The following is a 26,659-nucleotide window of genomic DNA, read 5'->3' as shown; positions in this document are numbered from 1 at the left end:
ATTATCTCCAAAACACAAAACTATTTTGCTTAACAAACCAAGTTGCTTTTACATTTTTTAAATCCTAAAAACATATTCCAGACCATTATTGCTGTGATAATAATTTGTTTTTTGCTATTTATTTTAGAAGATGAAATCATATTTTATACCACAGATTGTGTTGTTGTTGTTATTATTATTAGTACTATTGTGGGCTTCTGTAGTAAAGTTGTGTTTTCTTTGCAGGTTACTATGGCGAGGGCATAAATGCCATCATTGTATTTGCTGCCTGTTTCCTGCCTGACAGCAGTCGTGCTGACTATAATTATGTCATGGAAAACCTATTCCTGTGAGTACTTCCCACAAACACAGACACTGTTTACTGTAATGAGCTGTCTGCAGTATTTTTGTACAGTCTTTATGAAAACATATTGCTTCAAAAACGATGTGGCTTCAGCTGTTACTGAAAAAGCAAAGGCCATTTTTTGAAAACGGGAAGTGGAAAAAACATGCTGTAGTAAAGTAGAGAATGAGAATAGTTTACTGAAAAAATAAATTCAACAAACAATCCCTCTATTATAGCTTCTCAAATTTCAAAAGATGCACATACAATAACAAACCCACCAGAACAATACAAAAGTAGTTTCACGTTGTTAAAACATTAGAACATGCTAAAACCCAGTACATCTGAAACTGTTAAAGTCCTTTTAACTGCTATTGTTTATACTGTATATGTTCTAAAAGGTATATAGTCAAAAGGTTGGCATTCCTAATGTCAACAGTTATGATGTCGACCTGCAAAGTTTCAAGTTCATTCTCAGAATGTCGACATTAGTGTTAGGTTGGGATAGGGTTAAAAATCAGAGGGAGGGTTAGTGGTAGGGATTAGGTTGGGGAAGAATTATTCACTGAAACACCGGAGAATCATAACCTGGAAGTCACAGTCCCATGGCCACCAGGACCCGGAAGACACAGCTGTAGCTGTCAGGAGCAAGGTAAGTCATTGCTAGGTCACCAGGGATGATATGTCGGCATTCTAGCATGTCAACATTTCATCACTGTGTACATGATGAATGTCAACATTATGACTGTAGACATATCATAACACACCCATTCCGCTCCGGTGCTTGTCCAGGATATCACAGAGGTCCGCTCATGCTGCACATCGCTCCCGGCTGGTGCTGAGGTCTGTCTGTGTTGCTCCTGCCCCATCCACTCAGTGTCCTGTTACTGAGCTTGGAGATGGCTCTGCCTCTTGCTCACAGCGTGTCTTCCCAGCATGATGGCACACAGGCTACATGCCAGAGTTCCCTCCTAAATAACAGTATGGGCACAGCCATGTTGGACTCTGTAACCTGACGCTCCTTCTCCACTCAGAGTGCTGCTCCCAGACCAGCTGATTGCAGCATCCAATCCCTGCGGATCCTCCACTATAAATTCCATTTTGAGGCTGGCCACTGTTGCCAGTACAACATCGCTTTTTGCTGTAGTTACATCTCAGTGCTGAGCTCCCAGCAGGGCTGTCTTAACAGCAGTGCAAGCCCCTGGGCAAAGCAATGCACTGGGGCCCTTATTAAACAATCCTTTGCCGGGGGATGGGATGCTATCAGTGAAGTGGGGAAGAGAGAGAGCCGTATTCAGTTTGAGCCGAGCCGCGATACTTTTTCGCTTCCCGGACTTTTCGCCTACTTCGCCCATCTTGTAAGCGTAAAAGTATGGCACGCGTGCCCGCTTTACCCCGTATTCAATTTGAAAGTACGCGAAAACGGGACCTGGCGAAACTTGAACAGGTGGAAAGTACTGTCAGATTTGGGGAAATCAGCCTGACACCCCTCCAAAAGATGCTCTGACATGGGGGTTAGCTATGGCACCCCCCGAAGGTATTTGGTGTTTTTAAACGGGCTCAATAGCTGCTAAATAGAGTTTTTCTATATGTGGTGCAGAATAGTATTCAGGAGTATTTTTCCCAGAAAAAAAGTTATCCTAGCAAATTTGGGGTACTTGAAAATGGGGGTCAGCATATTTAAAAGTTGCTAAAGTGAAGTTGAAAAAATCAAGAAAAATCCACCTGCTGCAAGCACCTGCAATAAAAAAACACTTGGGGCATACTTGGGAACTTTGTCCCCCAACATTTTTTTTTTTACGCCCCCAAAATGAAAGTGATTTTTGGAGTATTCTTAAGTGCTTTTAAAAATTTTTTTGACACAGTTTACCTTTGGGGGATTGTCTGAATCCTGCAGGGGGGTTCCCACAACGTTGCACCCCAAAACCCCAATTCTGCACTTTTTTCCGCCTGCTATTCATAGGGGAAACTTTTTCACCTATTACATTGTATTGACTTTCTGCCTAGCCAGAAAGTCTTTCAAATTGAATATGGGGTAAAAGCAAAACAGGCGAAAATTACGTCATCGGCGAAAAAGTATCGCGGATCCGGACTTTTCGCCTCAAATTGAATACAGGTCAGAGAGAGAAAAAAGAGAGAGAGAGAGAGAGAGACTGACTCTCTATAACCTTTCACCTAGTATTTCTGCACAGACGCTGAAGGGAACTTCTCCTGGCCAACGCAGCATGATGCATGGCTGCATACAGGAAGTGGAACACTGATTTTTACACTGGGGCCAGTCACCAGAGTGTGACGTCAGGCCCCGGCAACAGCAGTCAGTGTGAGAGAGTAGGTAAGAGGAGGGGACGGAGCAGACGGGAGGGGAAAAGAGGGGAGAAGGCGTGAGGGGAGGAGAGCGGTCAGATTGCCTCCTCATTCTGTGTTACGCACTGCCGCCGGACATTCAACCACTGATGTAGTGTGCGCTGCAGGCATGTTCGGGCCCCGTCTGCCTGTGATGCACCATGCAGTAACGGGGCCCAAAAATGCCTGCAGTGCACCCTGCATCACTGCAGTAGCAGAGCAGGCAGCAGTTCCATTAGGTTTGTCTGTGGACCCCTAGAATCTTGGGGCCTGATACTGCTGTGCCCTTAGTCCCACCCTGTCGCCGGGCCTGGCGGGCGGGGGGGGAGGGTCGCTAGTCACCAGGGGGGGGTTTGAGATCAGAATACACTGCTTATAAAAATAAAAAACAATCACCAACTGGCCGTGGCTGCAGAGGGGAGGGTTGGCGGGCCCCTTGAAGTTTCGGGCCCTTGGGCAACTGCCCAACAAGCCCAATGGAAGAGACGGCCCTGGCTCCCAGGTACTCTGTATCTGAATGGTCCCAGAGCCTGATTCATCAAGGATCGCTATAGCTAAAGCGTACGCAGACGGGCAATTTTTGTGTACTGCGCATGCATCGCTGTGCATGTGCGCGAAGGCACCACTGCGATCACTGAGACCATGCAGAGCCATCACAGAGTGATTGACAGGAAGTGAGCGTTTGGGGGTGGTGAAGGGGGGGGGTGCTAGGAGAAACGTAGGCGTGCCTGACTGTCTGGACGCCGTTGTATGGGCGTGCATACAACATATTCATATCGGCGATTGCATACGCAGCTTGAGTACTCGCTGCGTACAACGAGGTTACAATTTCTAAGTAAGGTCAGGCCTGCTGTAATTCTGTGTGAGGGACCGATGGTACTCAATGTTACTGATGTTTATGAAGGTTTGCAAAGTATTACGGATGTGAGATAGCGGTAGAGGGCGTCTCTATGCTGGCAGTGCGAAGGCATTGCAATTGGAATCATTAGCATATTTTTAGATTACGGAGCTGCGATCGCAATAGCGATCCTTGATGAATCAGGTAAACAAGTCTCCTATACCATCTTGCACATCAGTCTGGTTTTTACCACCGAGACTTGTCCTTGCAGCCACCATTGGTTCCAGCTGATACCTCCAACCATCGGTCTCACCCGATGCTTCCAACATTGGACTCATATTAATTAAGGGCCTGATTCAGCAAGGAACGCAACTGCGAATGCAATAGCGACTATGTACGTAGTACAACTGCAATAGTATGCTAATTGTTTGCGATCGCAATGCCATACGCAACACTACATAAGGACGCCCACCTTACCTTACACATCCGTAATGTTTAGCAAGACTGCAAAACCATCGGTACAATCGAGTACCATTGCAAGCCTCACGCACACTTGCACAAGCCCTGACCTTACTCAGAAATTGCTAACTTCGATGCATGCTATGAGGCCTCAGGCTGCGTAGGCCATCACAGTGGATAATTTTTGCACGCCCACGCATCGCCGTTGAAACGCACTGGCATGCCTGTGGTCACCCACCACCCCCCCGTCACCACCCACAAATGTCACTTCCTGTCAATAACTCTGCGAATGGCATGCGAAGTCACTGCGATAGCACACCTGATCGCAATGGCTAGTTTGCGCACTGCATACGCATGCGCAGTACGCATGAATCGGCAGTTTGCGTGCGGAATCACAGTTGCGTAAGGTAGTGAATCAGGACCTAAGACTCCTCTTCAGCCTCCCACGCCTGTTGCAGCCCAAACCAACCCTCAGACATGACAGTCTCCCGGACAGAGCAGTAAACGCCCTCTGCAGGGTTACTCACATAGGTGTTGCTTTACAATTGAAATGCTTTTTTAAAAGTAGGCGAGTATTCTTTGTAGTTTGTAAATGTCATTGTACTATTATTGTGCAACAGGATGGTTTTATCTATTTGGAAGCATTTGCAACAATTTTATGTTATTCAGAATGGTTTATTATAGCTGCTTTATTACATAGACATTTTACAGTCTGTCTTTATAGTATACAGCAAATCAGAATTATAACTATTTCTGAGTAGCACTTATGCATACATTCTATGAAAAATAAAAAACATTGCTTACAGATCTGCCCAGCTATTTTGTTGCTCATGGCGTGGCGTGCAGGCCTCTGAGTCGCGCCATGGAATTGTGGCATGGTGTGCAGGCCTCTGAGTCGCGCCATGGACTTGTGGCGTACCGTGGTATTCTTCAACGAAGGATATACAACTTACCAATAGTTAGATCTACTGTATCTAATATTAATTTGTCCCATCATAAACATGACAAACCAAATTCTTGTATGTTTAACAAGAAATTACCATTAATATGAGTTTACAAAATATATTACAGTTATGAGGTCTGTGTAATGCTTCGGACTAGATCACAGGATGGGTACGGGAAGCCGGCACTCGGGATCCCGGCGTTCAGAATCCCGACACTGGTATCTCAACAGGGTTAGGATACCGACGCCTGTCAGTCTGTATCCTAACCATCCCCGTCTCCCTACCCTAACCCTCCCCGATGCCTAAACCTAACCTCCCCTCCTTGCAGCCTAAACCTAACCCTTCCCCCTTAGTGCCTAACCCTAACTCTCCCTGTAGCCCCAGTACTTACCTTCTGGATTCCGGCGGTCAGGATGCCGGCGCCGGGATTCTGACAGGTGAGTGCCAGAATCCACGTGGTCGGGATATTAACTGCATCCCGATTTTTCCAGATAAAGTTTTGTTTTTGTTTTTTATCAGTAGATTGGAGTTATGCCAGATATATACAAAATTAGACTGCTCCCGGCTTTCCACACACTGCCGCTAGTATTACACTCATTGTGAAATTATTTATTAATGATCATTCCAGTGACACTATCTGCAATAATTATGGCTCTGTGTCCATCACCAAACAACAGTAGCTATTGTTATTTTTAAACTATATCAGTGTTGCTGTGGACAAAAAATATTTGCCACTCATTTAAGCATTTTTTTGGAAATTATGTTTAGGATTTTCCATCTCAAAAACAAGTCTGATGCATCCTACCTGAAAACCTCTTCTCATTATTAACCACTTAACTGACAATTTTTTCCCCTGAAAAAAATTTAAAAAATATATTTTTGTTTTGTATAATAAAGTTTTGAATGTGTTGTTAAAAATATATTTAAATATTTTATTAAAATACATATATATATATTAGAGATGTGCACCAACGCTCATGTTTTGGTTCTAATTGGTCATCGGGTTTTGGTTTTGCCAAAACTGCTCTCGTATATTTTGGTTTTGGATCTGCATTTTTTTTTTTAAATTGATAAAACAGCTAAAATCACATAATTTGGGCCTGTTTTTGTTCCTACAGTATTATTAACCTCAATAATATTATTTTCTAATCATTTCCAGTCAGCTCACAATATTGTTTTCACTTTTCATAAATATAGGCCAAAGGCTGCACTGAGCTGGTTAGCTAAACTAAAGGTGGGTACACACTAGACCAGTGTTGGCTAACCTTGACACTCCAGCTATTGTGGAACTATATATCCCAGCATGCCCTGCCACAGTTTTAGCATGCCCTAATAGCAAAACTGTAGCAGTGCATGCTGGGTTATGTAGTTCCATAACAGCTGGAGTGTCAAGGTTAGCCAACACTGCACTAGACGATATTTTGCATGATTCGCCTGATTTCAACACAAATCGTGTAAAATATGTCCAACATGTGAGTGTCCACTCACGATCATGAGGGTACCCGCGGGTCATACATTGCATCTTCAGATCTTGCCTACAGCAGGCAAGATCTGCCAATCTCGAACACAACGCACTGGAAATCGTTAAGGATGCACGATAGATCGTTGGTCAGATTGGACACTTTTTAGCACCATATCATGTCCTGGAGTGCTGGGGAGCTGCCAGGGAGAGTTCAAGGGAAATTGCTCATGATATTGCATCGTGAGCACATCGTCTAGTTTGTACGCACTTTTAACAACAGAGCAGCGACACAAGCGCAAGGCTTTAGGACATCTATGAAACATTGAGGCCTCACCGGGACTTATAACAAAAGATTTCCATGCACTGCCACAGTTGGGGGTCAAGGGACGCCTACCCCCCAGGCTATTACTCTCCATCTCCCTTCATCATCCTCTCCATACCCACATCCATACCTGTTTGCTCCCCCCTCTCTTCCCCCCATTCCTTTATTACATTTCAACATTATTTGTTTTATCTATTAGAACCATTTGTACTGCAATATTACTCATCACTTTACTCATAAGAGCACTGTGACTATATTAAAGGAGTTAAATACATCTCTTTTGTGTCAGCTTGATATTTACATGTGTATATATAGAAGCATAGTTACACATTTACACACAGGCGCAGTCTTCATTTGTTGATTTAAGTCTTGGCTTATCTCACCCTTACCCATATATATATTAGAAGGAAGGGGATTTCCTTCTAGAAGACCTGCTGCCTCCTCATTCACTAGAACATCTAGCAATCCTACTGTGAGCGCTTGGCACCTCCTCTTGTGTCTGACATGCCTATTTGGATGCCGTCATTAAAATAATTCTCCTCCATTCTTTGGATGATGACCGTATCAGATAGAGTAGTGGTACAGGTGTCACTAATTTTAGGGAATTTTAGGGAATTCTTTAAGCAAACACATTTCTGGAAAAACTGAAGGAGGAGACATTGTCATTTCATGTGCTGCTTGAGCTGATGACTTGTTCAAGAGCTCTTTGCATCTCCAAAGATTGGAGAGAAAGAAAGACACAATGTATGATTTAAACCTAGGATCAAGCACAGTTGACAAAATGTATTGATCTGAATTCAAGATGCTGACAACCCTTGGATCCTGGAACATTTACAGCAGGTCAGACCTCACTTATAAATTGCTAACTTTCCTGTATGCAGTGAGCACTCAAGCTGTGTATGCCATCGTAGTGGCTAATTTATGCATGCCCCTGTAACGGCATTCAAACACACTGGCATGACTGCGTTTCTCCGACCACCCCCTCATCACCACTCCCAAATGGTACTTCCTGTCAATCACTCTACAATGGGTCTGCATAGTCAATGCGATCACAGTGAGGCATTTGCACATGCGCACTGCGATGCATGCGCAGTACACAACAATTGGCCGTCTGCGTATGTGATCTCATCAGCGATCCTTGCTGAATCAGACCCTAAGTACCCTAACCTTCTTTTCTCCTGCGGTCCTGAGACAAATTACTCGAATCACAGCGGGAGGGACTTATATTGGATCCAAAAAACGTGAGATCTGATGACCGGTAAGATGACGTCGCACCTTGCTTTGGAAACCGAAAATGAATGGGAGATCTGAGCAGTGGCTCAAATCTGTTCAGTTTAGGTAACCCGAACCCGCTCATCTCTATTATACAGTATTCAGTATATATATAAAATCCATATAGGCGGCACACTCACAACATAATAATATTACTTTCCAGTGACTTCCGTTGGTATCCCCCGGCAAAGGAATCCAAATAGAACCACAGTTAGCACAGTGGCTGACCTTGATAACGATGTATTAAAGCATTGAAACGTCGGTGATATTTCTGCGTCCTGTACTGTTTATTTAGCTGAGTGCCGCCATACTGACTGTGTATATATATATATATATATATACACAACTTGTGTATACGTTGCACCCCACGTATCCATAGACCCTAGAGTGGGGAAATATCCCCCCATGGAAAAAATATTCCCAGCCCTCCCTCCCTAATCATCCTAATGTTAATAGATCCCAGTGGCAGAGCACCCACACCCAGTGTTAATGGGTTCTCGCATATTGGTACCTCCCATTCCCATGTCTCACTTTATATGCCTGTATATTTTTATATACTCCTCCACCCAGCCAGAAATCCTTTTTGTGGGGCATATGCCTCACCCCCCAAAACACCTCCCAGTGCCAAAAGATACCCATTGTCACCCCGCTCCCTCTTCACCTCATTACATAGTGCAGCTGATCTCTGCACACGCGTAGATCAGCATATTTGTGCTCCTTGTACTTCTGGTGTGCCCCAGAGTGCGATCGCACATTGCAATTTCAGGAGTGATGTCGCCAGTCACAGACTGTGACATCATTCCCGGGGGGCCGGAGCAGGAGGAAATCCATTCACATGTGCAGATCAGATTTCCTCCATAACAAACGGGATGCAGTGGACGGCATGGACATACAGGATGCAGCCATGTTGAGTAAAGCTCAGCTTGCTGCGGTGGCATCCCATGCGTTAGTGCCAGGTAAGTGGTTAAAGTCATGTACTTTTGCTTAAATGCTGCAGATTATTTTGCTTACCCTTCACAGGACTATGAAGGTTTTCAGACTTCCTACTGTAAAAGTAAAAGTACTTGGTCATTTCTAGAAAAAAAAACTGGCATACGCTTATCAGAATTTTCTATCTCGGTTATAAAAAAAATAACTAATTAGAAAAATTAGAATGAAAAAAAAAGGATCTCTTTCCCCCTTTTAAGCTCTGACTAATGCACCAAAACTCACACCTTACATATACTGTAACTGTACATGTACTTATTCTCCCTTACACCTGGCATTCACTGCCTAAACTTAGACACCATTCTACTGTACCTCCCAAAAGCTCAGTCTCATGGAAAAAAGTCACCAATAAATTAGCACTGAAAATCTCTTGCTAAGGCAGAATTTCAAACAAAGCCATCCATTATATTCAGCTATATTCAGCTATACTCAAATGACGTGAGAGGGCAGAGCCATATGTATTGAAGGATTAGATGTAGAATTAGAAGATAACAGGAGGAATTTGCAATACAGAAAACCAGTACTGTGTAGTATAAAAGCTGATTTCCCCTTGTTTTGTGCTAAATTGAGGCGTAAAATTAGAAGTTGTAACATTGGGCCTGATTCACTACAGAACGCTATTCTGCTTATACGCACGCAACTGCGTTGCTAATATCAGTGGTGTAATTTAAATGTGTGCATTCGCATTGCGATCGTAGCCTGACATAGGAACTCTCACTTCCACTTACTCACATCCGTATACTTGACCAACATAGGGAAACAATCGGTAACATTGAGTAACATTGGACCCGGATGCACAGTTAATGAAGCCCAAACCTCACTCAGGGATTTTTTAATTCAGCGCACGCTATGAGACCTCAGGAGGCGTCTGGTATCGAAGTGGCTAAGTTATGCAATCCCATGCAATGCCATTGAAACGCACTGGCACGTTTGCGTTCGCCCGGCCATCCCCGTCACCACCCACAAACGGCACTTCCTGTCAATCACTCTGCCATGGGTCTGCGTATCCTCTGCGTTCGCAGTCCCAAGCGCAGTTTCTAGTTTGCGCACGCACACTGCGCAGTACGCAACAATCATCCGATTGTGTGCGTATAAGCAACTGCGTTCCTTGCTGAATCAATCCCATTGCAGGGTCAATTTACTAAGCATTGGTTTTGTTTTTTTGGGCTCTTTTCCATCCATCTACTAAAGGCAAAAATGACAGAAAACCGAAAAAAATTACCGACTTTAGGACATCGGACCGACTATCAATTATTTTACATAAATAAGTATACAAACTGCAGATTTACTAAGCACCAATTTGCAAACCGACTACCAACCCGTCCAAATAATAGACTACGAACTGACAGACGTGTGAGTTCTAAAACACATTCTATTGGACAAAGCACTTAACAGCTTTTTCACATATGTTTTGTTATTGCAAACTAAAACTACAGTAATAACATCTCATATAGGATAGGTGCATGATAAAAATCCACACCGGCAATTGTTTAATAATAAAAAATAAGATTGAAACGTTTGTCAAAATAGGCTTTATTCTGCTTGTTGAAACATATCAGTGGGAATTCAGTTATGCTCTGGGTTTGCAGCACAGTGAAAAGCTCTGGGTTTCATGACAGGAGCGATTCAATTAATCAGCTTTTTCCTTGCGCAGTAAACTCTGGGTTAACACGCGCTAACGCATAGATTCTGGAATCTATGGGTTTCCCCGCGAGTTGAATGCAGAATTCTTTTTTTATGGGGATCCAGGTCTTTGCCACTGGACTCCCAATGCTTGATTCTTTTCTTACCTATTTGGTGGTTTCTCTGCAATGGGAGAACTCTAAAGAAATTGAGCCTCCCTAGACAGACAGTGTCCTGAGACGGTATTCAGTGTGCATACAGGAGATCATGTGGTATGGAAGCCACCTGTTTGTGTAGGAATAATATGCCATCTTCATACTACAAAGGCTCAACCAGATAGTACATAGTAATATTTTTGGGGTAGGGGAAAATGTAAACTTCCCCGATCAAACATTCTGGAGAGATACCATCCTCCTACGTCTCTCCAGCACCAACCCCTTGCATCTCTACAGTGTCAGTCTCCCTGATTCTCTCCAGCGTCATCCTACACTGCATCTCACCAGTATCATCCCCTCTGTCTCTCAAATACCAACCCCCGTGTCTCACCATAGTCACCCCCGTCTTACTAATGTCATCCCCCCTGCGTCTCTTCAGAACCATCTTCTTGCCTCTCTCCTCCAACGCACTCCACCTGTGTCCCTCCAGCCTCTTGCCCCACCTGTGTTACTCCAGCAGCTCGCCCACCTTTTTCTCTCTAACAGCTCACCCCACTTGTGTTGCTCTAGTACAGTCCCCTCTCACCTTCTTTGGCTTCAATTCTGCACACATTGCCTGCTCCTTCCCACTGCAGTTATGTGAAATCATGACATCACGTACACCGTGTCGCAAAAAGGAGCCACCGGAACCTGAGGAGGGGGAGGCAAGCAGGCACAGCGCGGCCCAGTGGCGCACCTGACATATTTGGCACCCAGGTTGGGTCCTTCATTTGACATCCCCCCTGTATGACCCAGTGCCACCAATATACTCCACAGTGCCCCCCTTGTATGCCACACATTTCTCTCCCAATGTGCCCCAGTGCCCACCTCTGAATGCCACACAGTTCCCCCCAAATATGCCCCACAGTGCCCCCACCTGTGTGCCACACAGTCCCGTCCCCCCACATTATGCAGCATAGTTTCCCCCCTGTATGCCACACAGTGCCCCCATCACCCAATATGGCCTCTCCCCTGTACGTCACCTCCCGTTTTCCAACTCCTCTCTTGAATCCTTCCCGCCCAGGCTTCTGACACTGTTTTCTGCAATCTGAATGCTCATTTCATACAGTGCAGAGCTGTTCCCAAGTCCCCTCCTCAGTGTCATGGACGTGATGTTTAATCTGTGCTGTATGCACTGTGTATATACTGTATGCAGACGCAGAGCGGTGGCAGACGAGCAGCCCCATTCGTAAACAGGTGCTGTTGGGCTCCTGTTGGGTCAGGTCCGCGGTGGAGGCGTTTGCCAATACAGGTGACTGAACACAATTCCACCCCATTCCGGCCCACTTTAGCCCCTGGTGCTTACTACGCTTTTGAGGAGGGGCAGCACAACATTTATTTAGGTTTTTTTTTATTTTTCAATCTATAAAAATTGCTGGTCATCATCAAGTTGATGATGATGACCATTATCTCTATGAAGATGCTTTTATTTTGATGCGCATTAAGTGTATTTTTATGTGGATACACTTAACATACTATATTGAGTTGCTCGTGTTTTACGATGTGCTCAACTGAAACACATACAGGAATGGTGCCAGGGCCAGATTAACAATGGGTCTGATGGAGCTACGGCTCCAGGCCTCTACATGAATATAGGCCCATCACATCATGGCAGCATGCGCCATAACTGAGCCACAGTGGGCCATAAATCATAGGTATTAAAAATTGGAATTCTAGTTTTCTCACAAAATGATGCAATATTTATATTTTTATGTATTTAGGGAGACAGTGGGGCTGACAGTGTATACACCCATGTGGCTCTGGCCACGCACACACAGCAATGCTCACTGCTCCTCCCCTTTTACATATAGGACCTCATTCAGAGCCGCTCGCGAAAAGTGAGCACTCGCTCTGAATGAGGGAGGCCGCTTTTTTTTTCTTTAGCAGGCCTCCTGGCCGCTTGCTAAGCTGTGGGTGACCACCCACAGCTTTTGTGAGCGGCCAGGTGATGGTCGCAACCATCGGGCTTGCGACGAGACCCCTGTGGTAGGGTCTCGTCTGCTGCAAGCCCCAGTGAGCTTCCTGCAGGCACTCGTGATGTCAGTAGGGCCGCCCCCAAACGGCAGGCGTTCCTTCAGGAACGCCTCCGTTAGTCCAGCCACCCCCCCTCCCCACCTACAAAACGGGGCGAACCGTCGATCAACATCGACAGCTGCCCCGTTTGTAGCGAGCCCTGGAGCGAGTGAATTTCTCATTTGCTCCGGGGCTTGCGCACGCGCGGCACGTGCGCAGTGCCCCACCGTCGACCCGCTTGCAAGCAGGTCTGAATGAGAGTCATAGGCCCTTGAACATTTCAACCCTAGGCCTATGTGCCCCTTAATCCGGCCCTGCACTGTCCATAGTTTGGGACAGAAGCATAGGTGACGGCACCTGCGTTTCTGCAGTCAGACCATCCAATCTGTATGCTAGGTTTCCTAGCTGTCATCATGATCAGTGTGGAGCAGAAGGGAACCACTATCTGGAGTAGAAAAGGAAAATCTAAAAACAGGTGTAATTATACATACACAGTTCTATTGCCATGTCCTCACTGAACTTACCCTATGTGCTTACTCCCCGTTATTACCACCCAGTTACGCCCCCTAAGCCACAAGTGGAGAAACTCCTGAGCTGCATATGACTCAGCCTCGTCCATAGTTGCATATGTTTTGGAGCATACACAATGTGCAAATATTCAAGATATGATGAAAAACTGACTTGCATTCAACTCTTTATGTGTACATTTTGTGTGCAGTTCTTTCCAACCCTAATTGACCCCCCTGTATGTGTTGTATGTATTTGTTAATTAATTGATTCACATGCTTATAATATTGACATAGTCTTTTATTGATCTATATATTGATTTGTACCGTAAATTGCAATTATTCATGTATATTTGCCCATAGATATGTCATAAGCACACTGGAGCTTATGGTAGCGGAGGACTATATGATTGTCTATTTAAATGGTGCCACACCACGAAGAAAGATGCCAGGATTAGGATGGATGAAGAAGTGCTACCAAATGATTGACAGACGGTGAGAAATAGTGTCTATTGTTGATACATATTTAACTATTTTGCTTGAATTTTGTTGTTGATGAAATTTTTTCGATGTAACTGAGATGATATTTTTGATGTAACTAAGTGCCCCATTTATTAATGATGCATAACCTCTTTAGCGCTCGCTCCTTTCTGTATTTGAATCTAAGATTACCGCTGTTTGTCACGGCATCGTTCCCCATGATGGCAGGCATGGACAGGACCCCGCCAGGTGAACGTGTCATGCACGTGCGCAGACGGACCGTTGCGCATACGCATTACACAGGAGCACGTCACTGGCAGCTTTAGGCTGCCAGCAGGTGAGCAGAGGACCTCGCCGACGACGAGGACTTTGCTGGACCTCACCGGAGGGGTAAGTATTGATAAATACCAGTGGCATTTTCGTTTGTATCACAGTGATACTAAACGAAAAATGCCACTGGTGTTTAGCTTCGTTAATAAATAGGGCCCTAAAATCATACTAGCTAATCCACCAGATTGAGCACTGTAGTGATTACACCATAGTCCTGGGAATGCAATATAGGCCCGTGTTCAATTGCAGGCGAAAAGTCCCAGACTTTTCGCATGCCGGAGTTTCGCCGTCATCACTAGTTTTGCCTCCGGAAAAGTATCGCGCTCATCCCCGCTATTCACCCTATTCAATTGCAAACTCAAATCGGCGAAAAGTACTGTCAGATTTGGGGAAGTCAGCCTGAGGTCTCCCAAAAGATGCACTGACATGGGGGATCACTATGGATACCCCCGAATAGCCCTGCTGCAGGTATTTGGGGTGCTTAACTGCTCTCAATTGGTGCTATTTAGTGTATTTGCATATGTGAAGAATAGCATGAAGCACTATTTTTGCATCATAATAACTAGTCCCAGCAAATTTGGGGAACCTGAAAATGGGGGCTAGCATATTTAAAAGTTGCTAAAGTGAAGTTTTAAAAAACATGGAAAAACCACCTACAGCAAACACCTGCAAAGAAAAAAACACCTGGGGGCATACTTTGGGACCCCCTGGAGTCTTATTTCGCTAGTTTTTATGTTTGTCTTGCAACTTTACATACAAAAGTACTTTTTGGGGGTGTTCTAATGGTTTTTTCTTTACTTTTTTTGACGCAGTTTACCTTTGGGGGACTGTCCTAACACTGCACGGGGGTTCTGCAACTTTGCACCCCAAAACTGCACTTTTTTCCGCCTCCATCCAGAGGCGAATGCTCTGACTTTCCGCTTAGGCAATTGAATTGGGTGGAAAGTTTCCGACAGGCGAAATGACGTCATCGGTGAAAACTTTTCACCAAGAATGGCTTTTCAGCTGCAATTGAATACGGCCCATAATGTAATGTGTATAATAATAAAGCACACAATGATGATCATCCAGTCTATATAAACCACATTAATGCACTCTACAGTGTTTAAAACTCAATGAGAACTGCATTAGGTCTAGCAAAGGCCAAAATCCATGGAATCGTAAAAAGGAGGTTCAAATAGCAGGGATAATTTAAGTGTTGGTTACTTTTTTTCTTAAATTGCAATATGCTATATTTACAATGTTATTTTCACCCAAGAAAACATTAGGGGGCCTATTCATCAACACTAAAATAAAGTTTTTAAGGAAATTTTCCTTAATTACCGTTATTTTAGTATTCATGAAGACACTTAACACAGGTGATATCACTGATATCTCCTGGTCAAGGCCGCCTATGTTAATTTCCACATCACCCATACATTAGTATGGGGATATGGAAATTAGGCTATTCATCAAATTCCGAAAAATTATGTATTTTCGGAAATTTGATGGTGTTACCATACGCCACTCTGAGGTGGCGTACAGCGGGTTACATGGGTTCAATTTACCTCCCGTCAGCATGGGCAAGTCCTCCTCATCTCCTTCCGGCGCTCCCTCGTCCCTCCTTTGGCTCTGGCTGCTGTTCTGACACTGTGTTCTTCCGGCAGAACACAGTAAAGTTTAGAAAAAAGTTGCATTAGTTATGAAGTATGACTATGGCAAAAGGGGCACCGATTCATTTTAATACCTTGGTCTGGATCTTATTGCATTTCCAAACATGGATATCAGCATCATCTTTATGTGACATATATATGTTTTTGTTAGAGGGTTGGACAACACTTTGATTACCTGTTGGTACAATCAGTGTGTTCTATTGATGATACATCAGGGCAGCAATGGTTTATATGCATTTAATGGGAAATCCAGATCTGACTCCACTTTGCGGCAAACCTTTAAATAGAAATCTTGTGTATACTCTCACTCATTATCTCATATATAATCTGCATTATTGTTGCCTCATTTTATAACCACGGTAACTCTCTATGGCATACCCATTCCCTCAGATGGATCCCTCACTTGGTTATTCATATTGACTTACTCAAAAGCTTTCTGGTCAGTTTTAGTGGCAAGTGCTAAAACACAAAAATCCCCCATCTACCTGTAAATCCAATAAATAAAAAAGGGATTAAGACAGATGCCAAATAATATACTATGGCCATAATATACATACATAAGTTGCAGCCAAGAGGGGGCAATGAGGCTCCCTGAATTCCTGTTGGTATAATATAGAGAGTACCAACCAATCAGTTCCTAACTGTCATTTTTCAAACACCGCCTGTAAAGTGACAGTTAGCAGCTGATAATGGGATCTATTCATGTAGCAGTAAAAAGCCTTTTATCAGTGATAACAGGACTTTTCACTAATTTGTCATATTATTAGAAGGGGTTACCATGGAGAAATGTCAGATTTCTCCAGCGGTTCCCCTGGTTAGTAGTGCTGCTATTGCTTCCCCATACAGTAGTATGGTGAGAATGATTCATAGAAGCACGGAAAGCAGAGCTTTGCTTCACAAAATCCATTCGCCATTTTAGGATGGCGTAGAGAGCCTTGTTAGGGTAGAAGAGCAGTGAAGACAACTGTCTCCCTGTTCTCTCCACCCCCTTCTGTGCCAGCAGCCAATCAGAGGAGCCCAGGGCATATGCATATGCCGGGTCACCTCCGTCCTGACAGCTCGCTGCTCCAAAACCCCCATCTCTGTTCCTACTCCTGCCACCGCTATAGTAAGGTGCAGGGCTGCCATCATAAATTATGGGGTACTGGACAGATTAAACAGGCAGGACCCCAATCATCCTCCCCCCGCGCCTTTGACACATTGGACGCAGAGGTCCAAAGAGCCTTGGGGCTCTATTTACTACAATCCACATTGGTAATACAGATTGTAGTGTGATATTACCGAGTGAATTCGCATTGCGACTTCAGGCAATATCACAGGAATTTACTACAAATCCCTTGCAGGGACAGAGCTTGCGAGAAAGTTCTGTCCCCGCGAATCCCCTCAACACACTAGTCACGGTATTTTGGGCAAAAAATACCTTGACAAGTGCCCCCGCGCATGCACCGACCGGCTGCCACTGCTACCTCCCTGGTGCTAAGCCCCACCCCCTTCGCCTAGCCCCACCCCCCGCGATTGCAGATCCCCCGCGATACCCTCCCCCCGCGACCCCCCCTCTCCCTTAATTACACTTACCTGCATGATCCGGGCTCCGATGATGTCCTGGGGCAGCACAGATGGTGTAATGGTTAGCGTTACTACCTCACAGCAATGAGGTCATGGGTTTAATTCCCACCATGGCCCTTACTGTGTGGGGTTTGTATATTCTCCCTGTGCTTGCGTGGGTTTCCTCCCACACTCCAATAATATACTGGTAGGTTAATTTTGGTTCCCAACAAAAATTAACCCTAGTGTGTATGGGAGCATGTGATGGGGAATATAGAGTGTAAGCTCCACTGGGGCAGGGACTGATGTGAATGGCCAAATATTCTCTCTGTAAAGCGCTGCGGAAAATGTGTGCACTATATAAATATCTGGAAATAAATAAATAATAAATGTCCTCCGGTCAGCTGACATCCCATACTGCACTGGGACCCTGTCAGGTGACAACCGGGCCGCAATGCAGCATGGGAGACCAGCTGACCGGAGGGAGGACATCACCGGAGCCCCGATCACCGGTCCCTGGAGTCAGGTAAGCTTGGGGTTTTTTTACTTTTTTTTTAAGCAGTGATCAGCGTGTGGTCTGTTTAGACCACACAGCTGATCACTGGGGCTGGCTCCGGGCTCTGCTCTCCCCATCAGAGTGGGGCAGGAGTCCGGTAACCGGGGGAGACCCTGGATAACGCCACCTCCAGGTGGTAACTTTTGCCAGATCACATTTCCCATTACAATTATGGGAAACGCGATCTGATTACTAAAAATAAGTGATACTTAGGGGTTGGAGTAGAATTTTTACGAATTCTACTCCAATTGCCCTGTAGTAACTTTAGGTGAAACTAAAATAATGTGAAAAAGGGTGTGAAAACACCCTTTTCACTTTAGTTTAGAAAAATAATGTTAATAAATAGAGCCCTTGGTGATAGCATGGTTATAGACAACTGTAACATGAGAAAAAGTCCAAATGATTTATTAAATAAAAAATTGTGCTTACCGGCTATCTTTAGGCTCAGTTATGCTACATTGAACACGGTCTTGTCTCCGCTTATCCTTGGCACTTCTGATCAGCAGCCGATGGGGATTGGAGTCGATGTCACAGTTGTGGATGGGGAGGAGCAGGGTAACACATGGGGAGGGGTGGTCAGCAGCACACGTGGGGAATTATGGTTACAGGCATACGAGAGGAGAGAAGGTCTGAGGCAGAGGCACACATGGGGAAGGAGTGGCACAGGCACATTTGGGAAGAGGGATCAGAGGCATACTTGGGGAGGGGGTGGCACAGGCACACTTGGGGAGGGGGTGGCACAGGCACACTTGGGGAGGGATGGGCGTGAGGCATATTTGGGAAGGGGGATCAGAGGCATACTTTGGGAGCGAGTTCAGATGGACACTTGGGGGGGGGATGGCAGAGGCACACTTCTGGAAGGATGGGCATGAGCGACATACTTGGGGAGGGAAATCGGAGGCACACTTGAGAAGTGATGGGGTAAAAGGCACACTTAGGAATCTTCTGTGTGCCACTGTGGAAGCGGTGAGTATAGCAGGCAAGGCAGGGGTACAATGGGAGCAGGGAGAGGAGGAGAATATAGGAGGAAAGTGGGGGTTGAGGAATGGAAAAGCCGTCAGGAAAGAGATGAGGGCCGTCTCCTAACTGAAGCCTCAGCTCTGCCCTCTTGATAAGGGAGCCTGGGGAATGCAACTCTCATGCCCCAGCCTTCCCATATATTTTAATAGAAATGGAGACCAGTGAAATTGCCTCCTCAAGTGAAATGTCTGGAGGAATATAATTGTACTGTAAGCAGATGAGCCGCTGCGCTGTCCGCTTACCGAAAATTGACACTGCAGAGCACCACAACGGAACAACAGTAACACTGACTGCGGAGACCTCCAGGCACATAGAGATGTAATATAACACCAGCCCAACGACAAGAGCTATGCCTGCGGGCTGGTGTTATATTACATCTCTATCTGCCTGAAGGTCTCTGCGGTCAGTCTTCCTGTTGTTTCGTGGTGGTGCTCCCTAGTTAGGGACTTGACTGACACTGACAGGGGCCCGCAGCGTGTCAATGATCCTGACCGCTAACTGCTTTGTATTGACAGGCAGAAGTAGCAGTGCACAGGCGGAATCATTAGCATGCTACGGGCCCCCCTCTGAGCCCAGGCCCGGTACATTAGTACCAGCCGTACCCCCCTGATGGCTGTACCCCCCTGATGGCGGCTCCGCCTTACTGCCGGCTGCCCCAACCAGTGCCCCTCCGCTCTGCCCCTACTTACTCTCTCCCCCCCCACCGCAGCCGCTTTGATGACCCGACGGATGTGCAGCAAATAAGCTGAAAAGTACTGAAAAGAAACTCCGATAAGACAGAGGAGACCGGACCGCTGCAGCAAGGTCGCACTGCAGAACAGGTTAGGTTACATGGGGGTCTATGTACTAAGCAGTGATAAGAGACAGAGTGAAAAGTGATAAGTGATAAGGTGTCAGCCAATCAGCTCCCAACTGCCATCTCACAGGCTGTGTTTGAAAAATGACAGTTGGGAGCTGATTGGCTGGCACCTTATCACAGACTTATCACTTTTCACTCTGTCTCCTATCACTGCTTAGTACATAGACCCCATGATTTGCTACTAAGCAATGCTATAGATCGCATCGAGCTGATGTGATCTATAGTGGGTGGTGACTTGGAGGTGACTGCAAAAAGGGTCTGTTTGATGGTCATGTTATGGGAGTATCACGGCCTTGTCTGTGAACTCTGCTACATTCCCAACCACAAATTCACTGCTTCAGAGCCCATGTTTAGTTGGATTTGAAGAGAGTAGCTATGCTACTGCAAATGTTGATGGTGCGACAGTGTTGCATTGATGTTGGAGTTCTTACAATCTCCATCACAAATGCACAGACCTCAAAGTGGGCATCTCACTGCTCGTACACTCCATCACATGGTGGAGTGTAAAGGGAAGGCTGAGATTAGCTTTTGCATATTCCCGAAGTCGTTATTGAGAAAGCAGCTGCATTACTGACCATCTCTGAATCGGGCACTCTGGGCCTGATTCAGCACTGGAAATACAGGGCCTGATTCAGTAGAGATTGCAACTGCGATTACGCATTATATTGCTGAGTTCTGCGCATGCGTATGCATCACAGTGTGCGAAGACTCCATTGTGATCGGGGGCTGCGATCGCAGTGACTAAGCACACCCTTTGCAGAATGATTGACAGAAAGTACTGTTTGGGGTTGGTACTCGATGTTACAGATGGTTTTGCAGCAGGCTTGCCTACCCTCCCGATTTGGCCAGGAGCCTCCCGTATATCGGGTGCCGCTCACAGCCCCCCGGAAAGGCAGGCAAGCCTCCCGACATTCCCGAACCCTCCCGACCTCCCCCCAGAATACACTGGAAATCCACCGAGGGCCACCACTAAATTTGAAACACTGAAATGTAGCTGCGTTACTTACCTCCTCCCCGTCGGCCCGGCTACACATGCGTAACCAGAGTTCACGTATGCGTACAGCAGCTGGGGAGTCTGTCAGAAGGCGGCAGAGGGATCCGCTCGGATCCCTCTTCGCAGCCCCGGAACTCCTTCCCATAGGAAGGAGCAGGGATCCGAGAACAAGAGCCGTCTGAAGATGGCGCTTGTTCTCGGCAGCAATCTCTGAAAACTTTCAGCTTTCGGAGTTTGCTGAATATCAGGGGGTCCTGTCGGACCCTGATGATGAATGGCCTGGTAATAAAATATGCGGAAACTAGTGTTTCCGCATGGTTACCTGACCATGTATTGCTGATGAATAGGCCCCTTAGTCTTTTATAAGCGATCCAGCATTATGTATATGGCCTTATAGGACAAATGGCAACATTTGCTGCTGACAGTTTGCTCTGATTGGTGAATTTACATTATATACAGTAGGATCTCATGCAGTCACTATTTCTCACTTCCCCCTGGTGACTCTACATATTACAGCAAAACCTGCCTGGCAGCTCTTTTTGATCACTCTGAGACCACATTACCTCCCTAGAAAGGAGCAGAGAGATCAGAGATACATGCACTGACATAGAGGAAGTAAGGTTCTCAGCCCCCAACAAATGCATCCTTCCTATCTGTGCTGAGCAGCTCTGTGTGAGACAGATAAGTGAAAAAAATGACAAAGCAACATTATATATATATATATATATATATATATATATATATATATATATATATATATATATACACACACACACACATAGTTAGATTTAAAGAAGCGCACTCACCAGACTAGTTTAGAAATCGTAGAAAAAATTCCAACACTATATTTTTTCATAGGAATACCCAAAGTAGCCATAGGTCGACGTTAAAGTCAGCACCATGTTATGTTCACATTGGTACACATATATATATATATATATATATATATATATACACACACACACACACACACACACACACACACACACACACACACATATATATATATATATTGTGGCAGTATCACCAGAGGTGTTTCTGGTGAGCAACAGAGTCTGTGTGGGGCAGGGGAGATCCACCCACACAGACTAGAAAAGGAAGAAGGATGCCTAATTGCTGCCTTGTGGATAGAGCTCAGGTGTGCGCTGATGAGAAGGCAGACCAGTCAGGCTGCTGTGAAAAACCATCTATGTGGGATTGTAGCAGCCAGAGAGCCCAGTGAAGCTGAGCGAGCCATTGGGGGCCAGGAGGCCTGTGTCTGGACCTTGCAGGAGGCAAGGGGGGGGAACCACAACCTCTCGGACTGTGTGACATTGGAGCAGTAAAGCTGCAGGCTGAGGAAGCCAGGGCCTATATCTGTATGATACAGGGAAGGCCACCAGGACTGTTATTGGCAGACTAGCTGCACCATTGATAGAGAGGGTTCAAGAAGTGAGCTAGTGCCCTAAGAGAGGGCTAGGTTGTTTTTTATTTTCTATTCTTGTTTCCTGACTATCATGCTGAAGTAAAGCACCATTTCCTTTATTTTACTGGAATGCCGTGTGTGGACCCTCATTGAGCACCTAAACACTGCACCAATCCACCCTCTGCCAAGCTAATTAACCCCAAGCCATCACAATATATATATAAGTCCAATATAGCCTGCACTCACTGCAGCCAATGTCAACCCAAAGGGGTGCACCTCAATGTAACCACATGGAGCATCCAGGGTCCATACATATGTAGAAAAATAAAGTAGCAAGGGCACTCACCATAATTAAGCAAAATTAAGTCCAGTTTATGCACATACCACCAGTGTCATATAGCTGTAAAGTCCGACGTTTCCCTATATGAGACCTTCGTCAAGGTACATCCATAACACAATGTTATTCAAGCCATGAGAAAAGTGTAACAACAATCACCACAGAAGACAACATATATAACACACAATGCTTACCAGGTGGGAGGCCAATCGATCACTGTGAGACTGCACACGCTGCGCTGACATGCACGCCTGCGTGGCCACGCCCCCTAGCACAAACCAGCTCCAAGCCTCATGTTGGAGAGCCAATCATATGGCAGCAAACATCTGTAACATCATACTAGCTAAGTCACATGGGATAGGGCTGTACTAAACAGCACCTGGATACGTACATCACTGTAAGCTAAACCACAACAATAAGTTGCTAGGCAACATAACGCGATGCGCAGTGTGGGGCACCAATTCCCTGTCATCAAACAAAATTAGCCATAGTAATGCCCCTCTGCTTGTTAATGTAATAAGGACTCATATAATCGATATGGCACTCCCTGTAGATAAGCAAAATATAAAAACATACATAATAACATACAGACAAATATTAAAAAATGTTTTTGTTATATATCAGCAATCCCTAAAAAGATTTATAGAAACACATTAAATAAGATTTGTTCGTTCAGGCCACGAGGTGCTACTGTATCGAGTTCATAAATCCGTTTCGATTCACGCTGTTTAAGTGCCAATTCCCTGTCACCGCCTCTTGTTAGTGGAGGCTGCCAGTCAATGACCATACACCGTAAGCTGGCCAATGTATGTCCTTGTGCCAAGAAATGTTTTTCCACCGGTTTATTGGTGGTTCCCATAGTTAATGCTTGTCGCACTGAGCTTCTATGGTTAGCCATCCGTTCACGAAAGGATCTTGTTGTATATATTAGGGATGTGCGCCAGCCCGTGTTTTGGTTTTGGTCTTGGATCTGGATCTTCCCTGGTTTTGAATCTGGATTGGTTTTGCCAAAACCTCACCTCCGTTTTGTGTTTTCGGGTTTTGGTTTTGGATCTGGATTTTTTCTTAAAAAATAACAAAAAAAACCTGCTAAAATCACATAAAATGGACCTTTTTATGTTCCTACAGTATTAATAACCTCAATAACATTTATTTCCACTCGTTTCCAGTCAATTTTGACCACCTCACAGCTCACAATATTGATTTTTTTTTTCATCTAGATAAAGGGCCAAAAGGTTGCATCCAGCTTGCTGGCTCAAAACTGATTGATATAATTATTAATAGAGTTGAGGACTGTGCAAAGATGATGGTTGGGATACCCTTGAGGATTGAAGAATTGATAGTTGATAGTTGGTGCACCCCCTGTAAAATAGATTATAAATTAATTAAAAAACAATTCATTTGGTACAGCCCTGGGCTGAATAATTAATAATAAAAAGAAATTCATTGGTGCAGCCCCTGGCTGTAAAATTTATAATAAATAAATTAAAAAACAATTCATTGGTGCAGCCCCAGGCTGTAAAATTGATAATAAATTAATTTAAAAACAATTCATTGGTGCATCCCCGGGCTGAATAATTAATAATAATTTAATTAAAAAACAATTCATTGGGTGCAGCCCCTGGCTGAATAATTAATAAGAAATTCATTGGTGCAGCCCCTGGCTGTAAAATTGATAATAAATTAATTTAAAAACAAATCATTGGTTCCTAAACCAACCATAACATTAATTTAAAATGTCAGGCAGCAATGCCCCAACCAGCACATAATGGAAAGGAAAAAGGTGCAAGATGGAATAGTCCTTGGGCCCTCCCACTCACCCTTCTGTTGTTATATACGAAACAGGACATTCACAGTTTAACAAACCAATCATTTCAGCGACAAGGACTGCCAATTGTGGCTGAAATTATTGGTTTGTTTGGACCCCCATAAAACAAGCTGCCAATGTGCATTGGACATGGAAATGAAAATGATCCCATACACAAACTGGCTTTACATTACAACTTTTCATCGTCCTCGTAATCTCCATTAGTGTGTACATCCTCTTCTTCACACAATATTAATTCATCCCCGCTGGAATCCACCATAGGTGCCTCTGTCATTTTTTGATGTAATTGTTGGTAGAGGTCTTCCTCGTGGAATTTGTAATTCATTTTAATGAACATAGGGCCTGATTCAGAGCCGGTCGCTATTTGCGCTCGCTCGTTCAGAAAATAGGGGTGGCTATTCAAATGAACCGTGCGCTGTTTGCGGTCTGTTGACGCCTCTAGGTCTGAACGAGCGAACAAAACTTGCGATCGTTTTTTGGGAAACTACACCCCCTGTCCGCTCGCATCCTACGTCATGTCCGCTATTTATTAGATTAATCGAGTACATCGAACAGGGTATGAACTGCTCGCTATTCTTGCGGTTGGTTTTTGCTACCACAATTTTGCGAGCAGTTCTGGCTATAAAATAACCCAGTGACGTGGTCAATGACGCTGCTGTTTTAAATATGCACACCCATAAAACGCCCGTTTTGACCTTTAAGCACGCCTGCGATCGGATCTCCACTCCCCGTTTTCAAGCACCTTCCCCTGTTACCACCCACATACGCCTCATCCTGTCACTCAAATTAGCAGGCATTCGCTATTTTGCGAGCACATGAATTTCGGCCGCACTGACTGGTTCGCGCATGCGTATAACGATCCGTACGCATGCGCAGTTGGGCAAACATCGCTCGGAGCGAACGAGCTGCCACTTACGAGTGGCTCTGAATCAGGCCCATAATCTTTTCCACATTTTGAGGAAGTAACCTCCTACGCCGATTACTGACAAGGTTGCCAGCTCACTGAAAACTGTTTCGGAGTACACACTGGAGGGTGGGCAACTTTAGTAATGCAAAGCCAGTTTGTGTATGGGACTCCAAATTGCCTCTTTTTCCTGCCAGTACTGAAAGGGACTGTCTGACATGCCTATTAGGATGTTATCTCTGAAATAGTCCTCCACCATTCTGTGAATGAAGACCCTATCACACATAGGACCTCATTAAGAGTCGGTCGTTGCGGCCGCACGGTCGTACGCCACCGATGTTTGCTAAACTGTACATGCATAAAATTCGCAATGCGCGTGCGCAAACTAGCTATTACGATCAGAAATTGCTCTCTCCTTCAACTTGGCCAGGTCGTTAGTTTGAGTGACAGGATGAGGCGTTTGTCGGTGGTAACAGGGGAAGGTGCTTGTGAACGGGGGAGTGGAGATCCGAATGTAGGCGTGCCTGACTATGCAAATGGAGTTTTATGGGAGTGCAGAATTAACTAAGTAGTGTCATGGCACATGTGACAAGGGCGGTTTTTACACTGACTTGATCGTAGTGCTTAAGAGAGGGTATGGTCAACCTTAAGGTCTACGAGCAGCTCCGATGGTTCCCGATGGTGTCGATTAATCCTTATATGTCCGGAGATGACGTATAATGTGAACGAGAAGGGGGTGTTTTTTTAGTCTTACGGCCGCATCCTCCCCTCGCTCGTCCAGCTAACGATCCCATCTTAACGACGCAACTTGCGAGCGCTTCATTTGCATGTCTGGCCCCTTTTACCTTACGACCGTGCGGCTGCGACGACCGACTCTGAATGAGGTCCATAGTCACAGTAGATATGTCACTAGTAGGCAGTTCTCTCAGGCCCGACCAGATGTCATTTTTTGTTGAACGATCTGCGTAACGCATGATGTGACGCAGGCATTCTGTAAGGAAAATGTAGTTTTTCCCTGGCAGCTGCAGAAACTGAAGGAGGAGATGATGACGTTTCACATGTGGTTGCAGCTGACAATTTTTTTACCAACAGCTCTTTGCATAGTTTTAGAGTTTGGTCTGTTGGAAAAAACTCACAAGGTAGGATTTAAACCTAGGATCCAGAATGGTCGCCAAAATATATATTTCAGATTTCAATAGATTGACGACTCTTGGATCCTGGTGAAGTGAATCAAGGGCTTGATCCACTAGTCCGACATACCTTGCGCAATTGCTCCATTTCAGCTCCTCCTTCAGTTTCTCCAGCTGTTTTTGCAAAAGTCTGATGAAGGGAATGACCTGGCTCAAGCTGGCAGTGTCTGAACTAACTTCACGTGTGGCAAGTTCAAAGGGTTTGAGAACCTTGCACAACACGGAAATTATTTTCCACTGCGCTTGAGTAAGGTGCATTCCCCCTCCACGGCCT

General features: G+C 45.1%; 1 protein-coding gene across 1 annotated transcript in view; it reads left to right on the top strand.

Annotated features, from left to right (window-relative positions):
* PRUNE2 (prune homolog 2 with BCH domain) overlaps nt 1-26,659 on the top strand; it is a 233,125-nt gene that overhangs the window by 164,449 nt on the left and 42,017 nt on the right. The window contains exons 8-9 of the mRNA XM_088464042.1: nt 226-328; nt 13,649-13,780. Coding sequence (XP_088320168.1) covers nt 226-328; nt 13,649-13,780 — 235 coding nt within the window. The remainder of the gene's footprint in view (nt 1-225; nt 329-13,648; nt 13,781-26,659) is intronic.

This window comes from Taudactylus pleione, unplaced genomic scaffold (genome assembly GCF_031769625.1).
Source record: "Taudactylus pleione unplaced genomic scaffold, aTauple2 ptg001573l, whole genome shotgun sequence".
NCBI classification, from domain to species: Eukaryota; Metazoa; Chordata; class Amphibia; order Anura; family Myobatrachidae; genus Taudactylus; species Taudactylus pleione.
The sequence above is the reverse complement of the archived record's forward strand: the minus strand, read 5'-3'. Positions and strand labels throughout refer to the sequence as shown.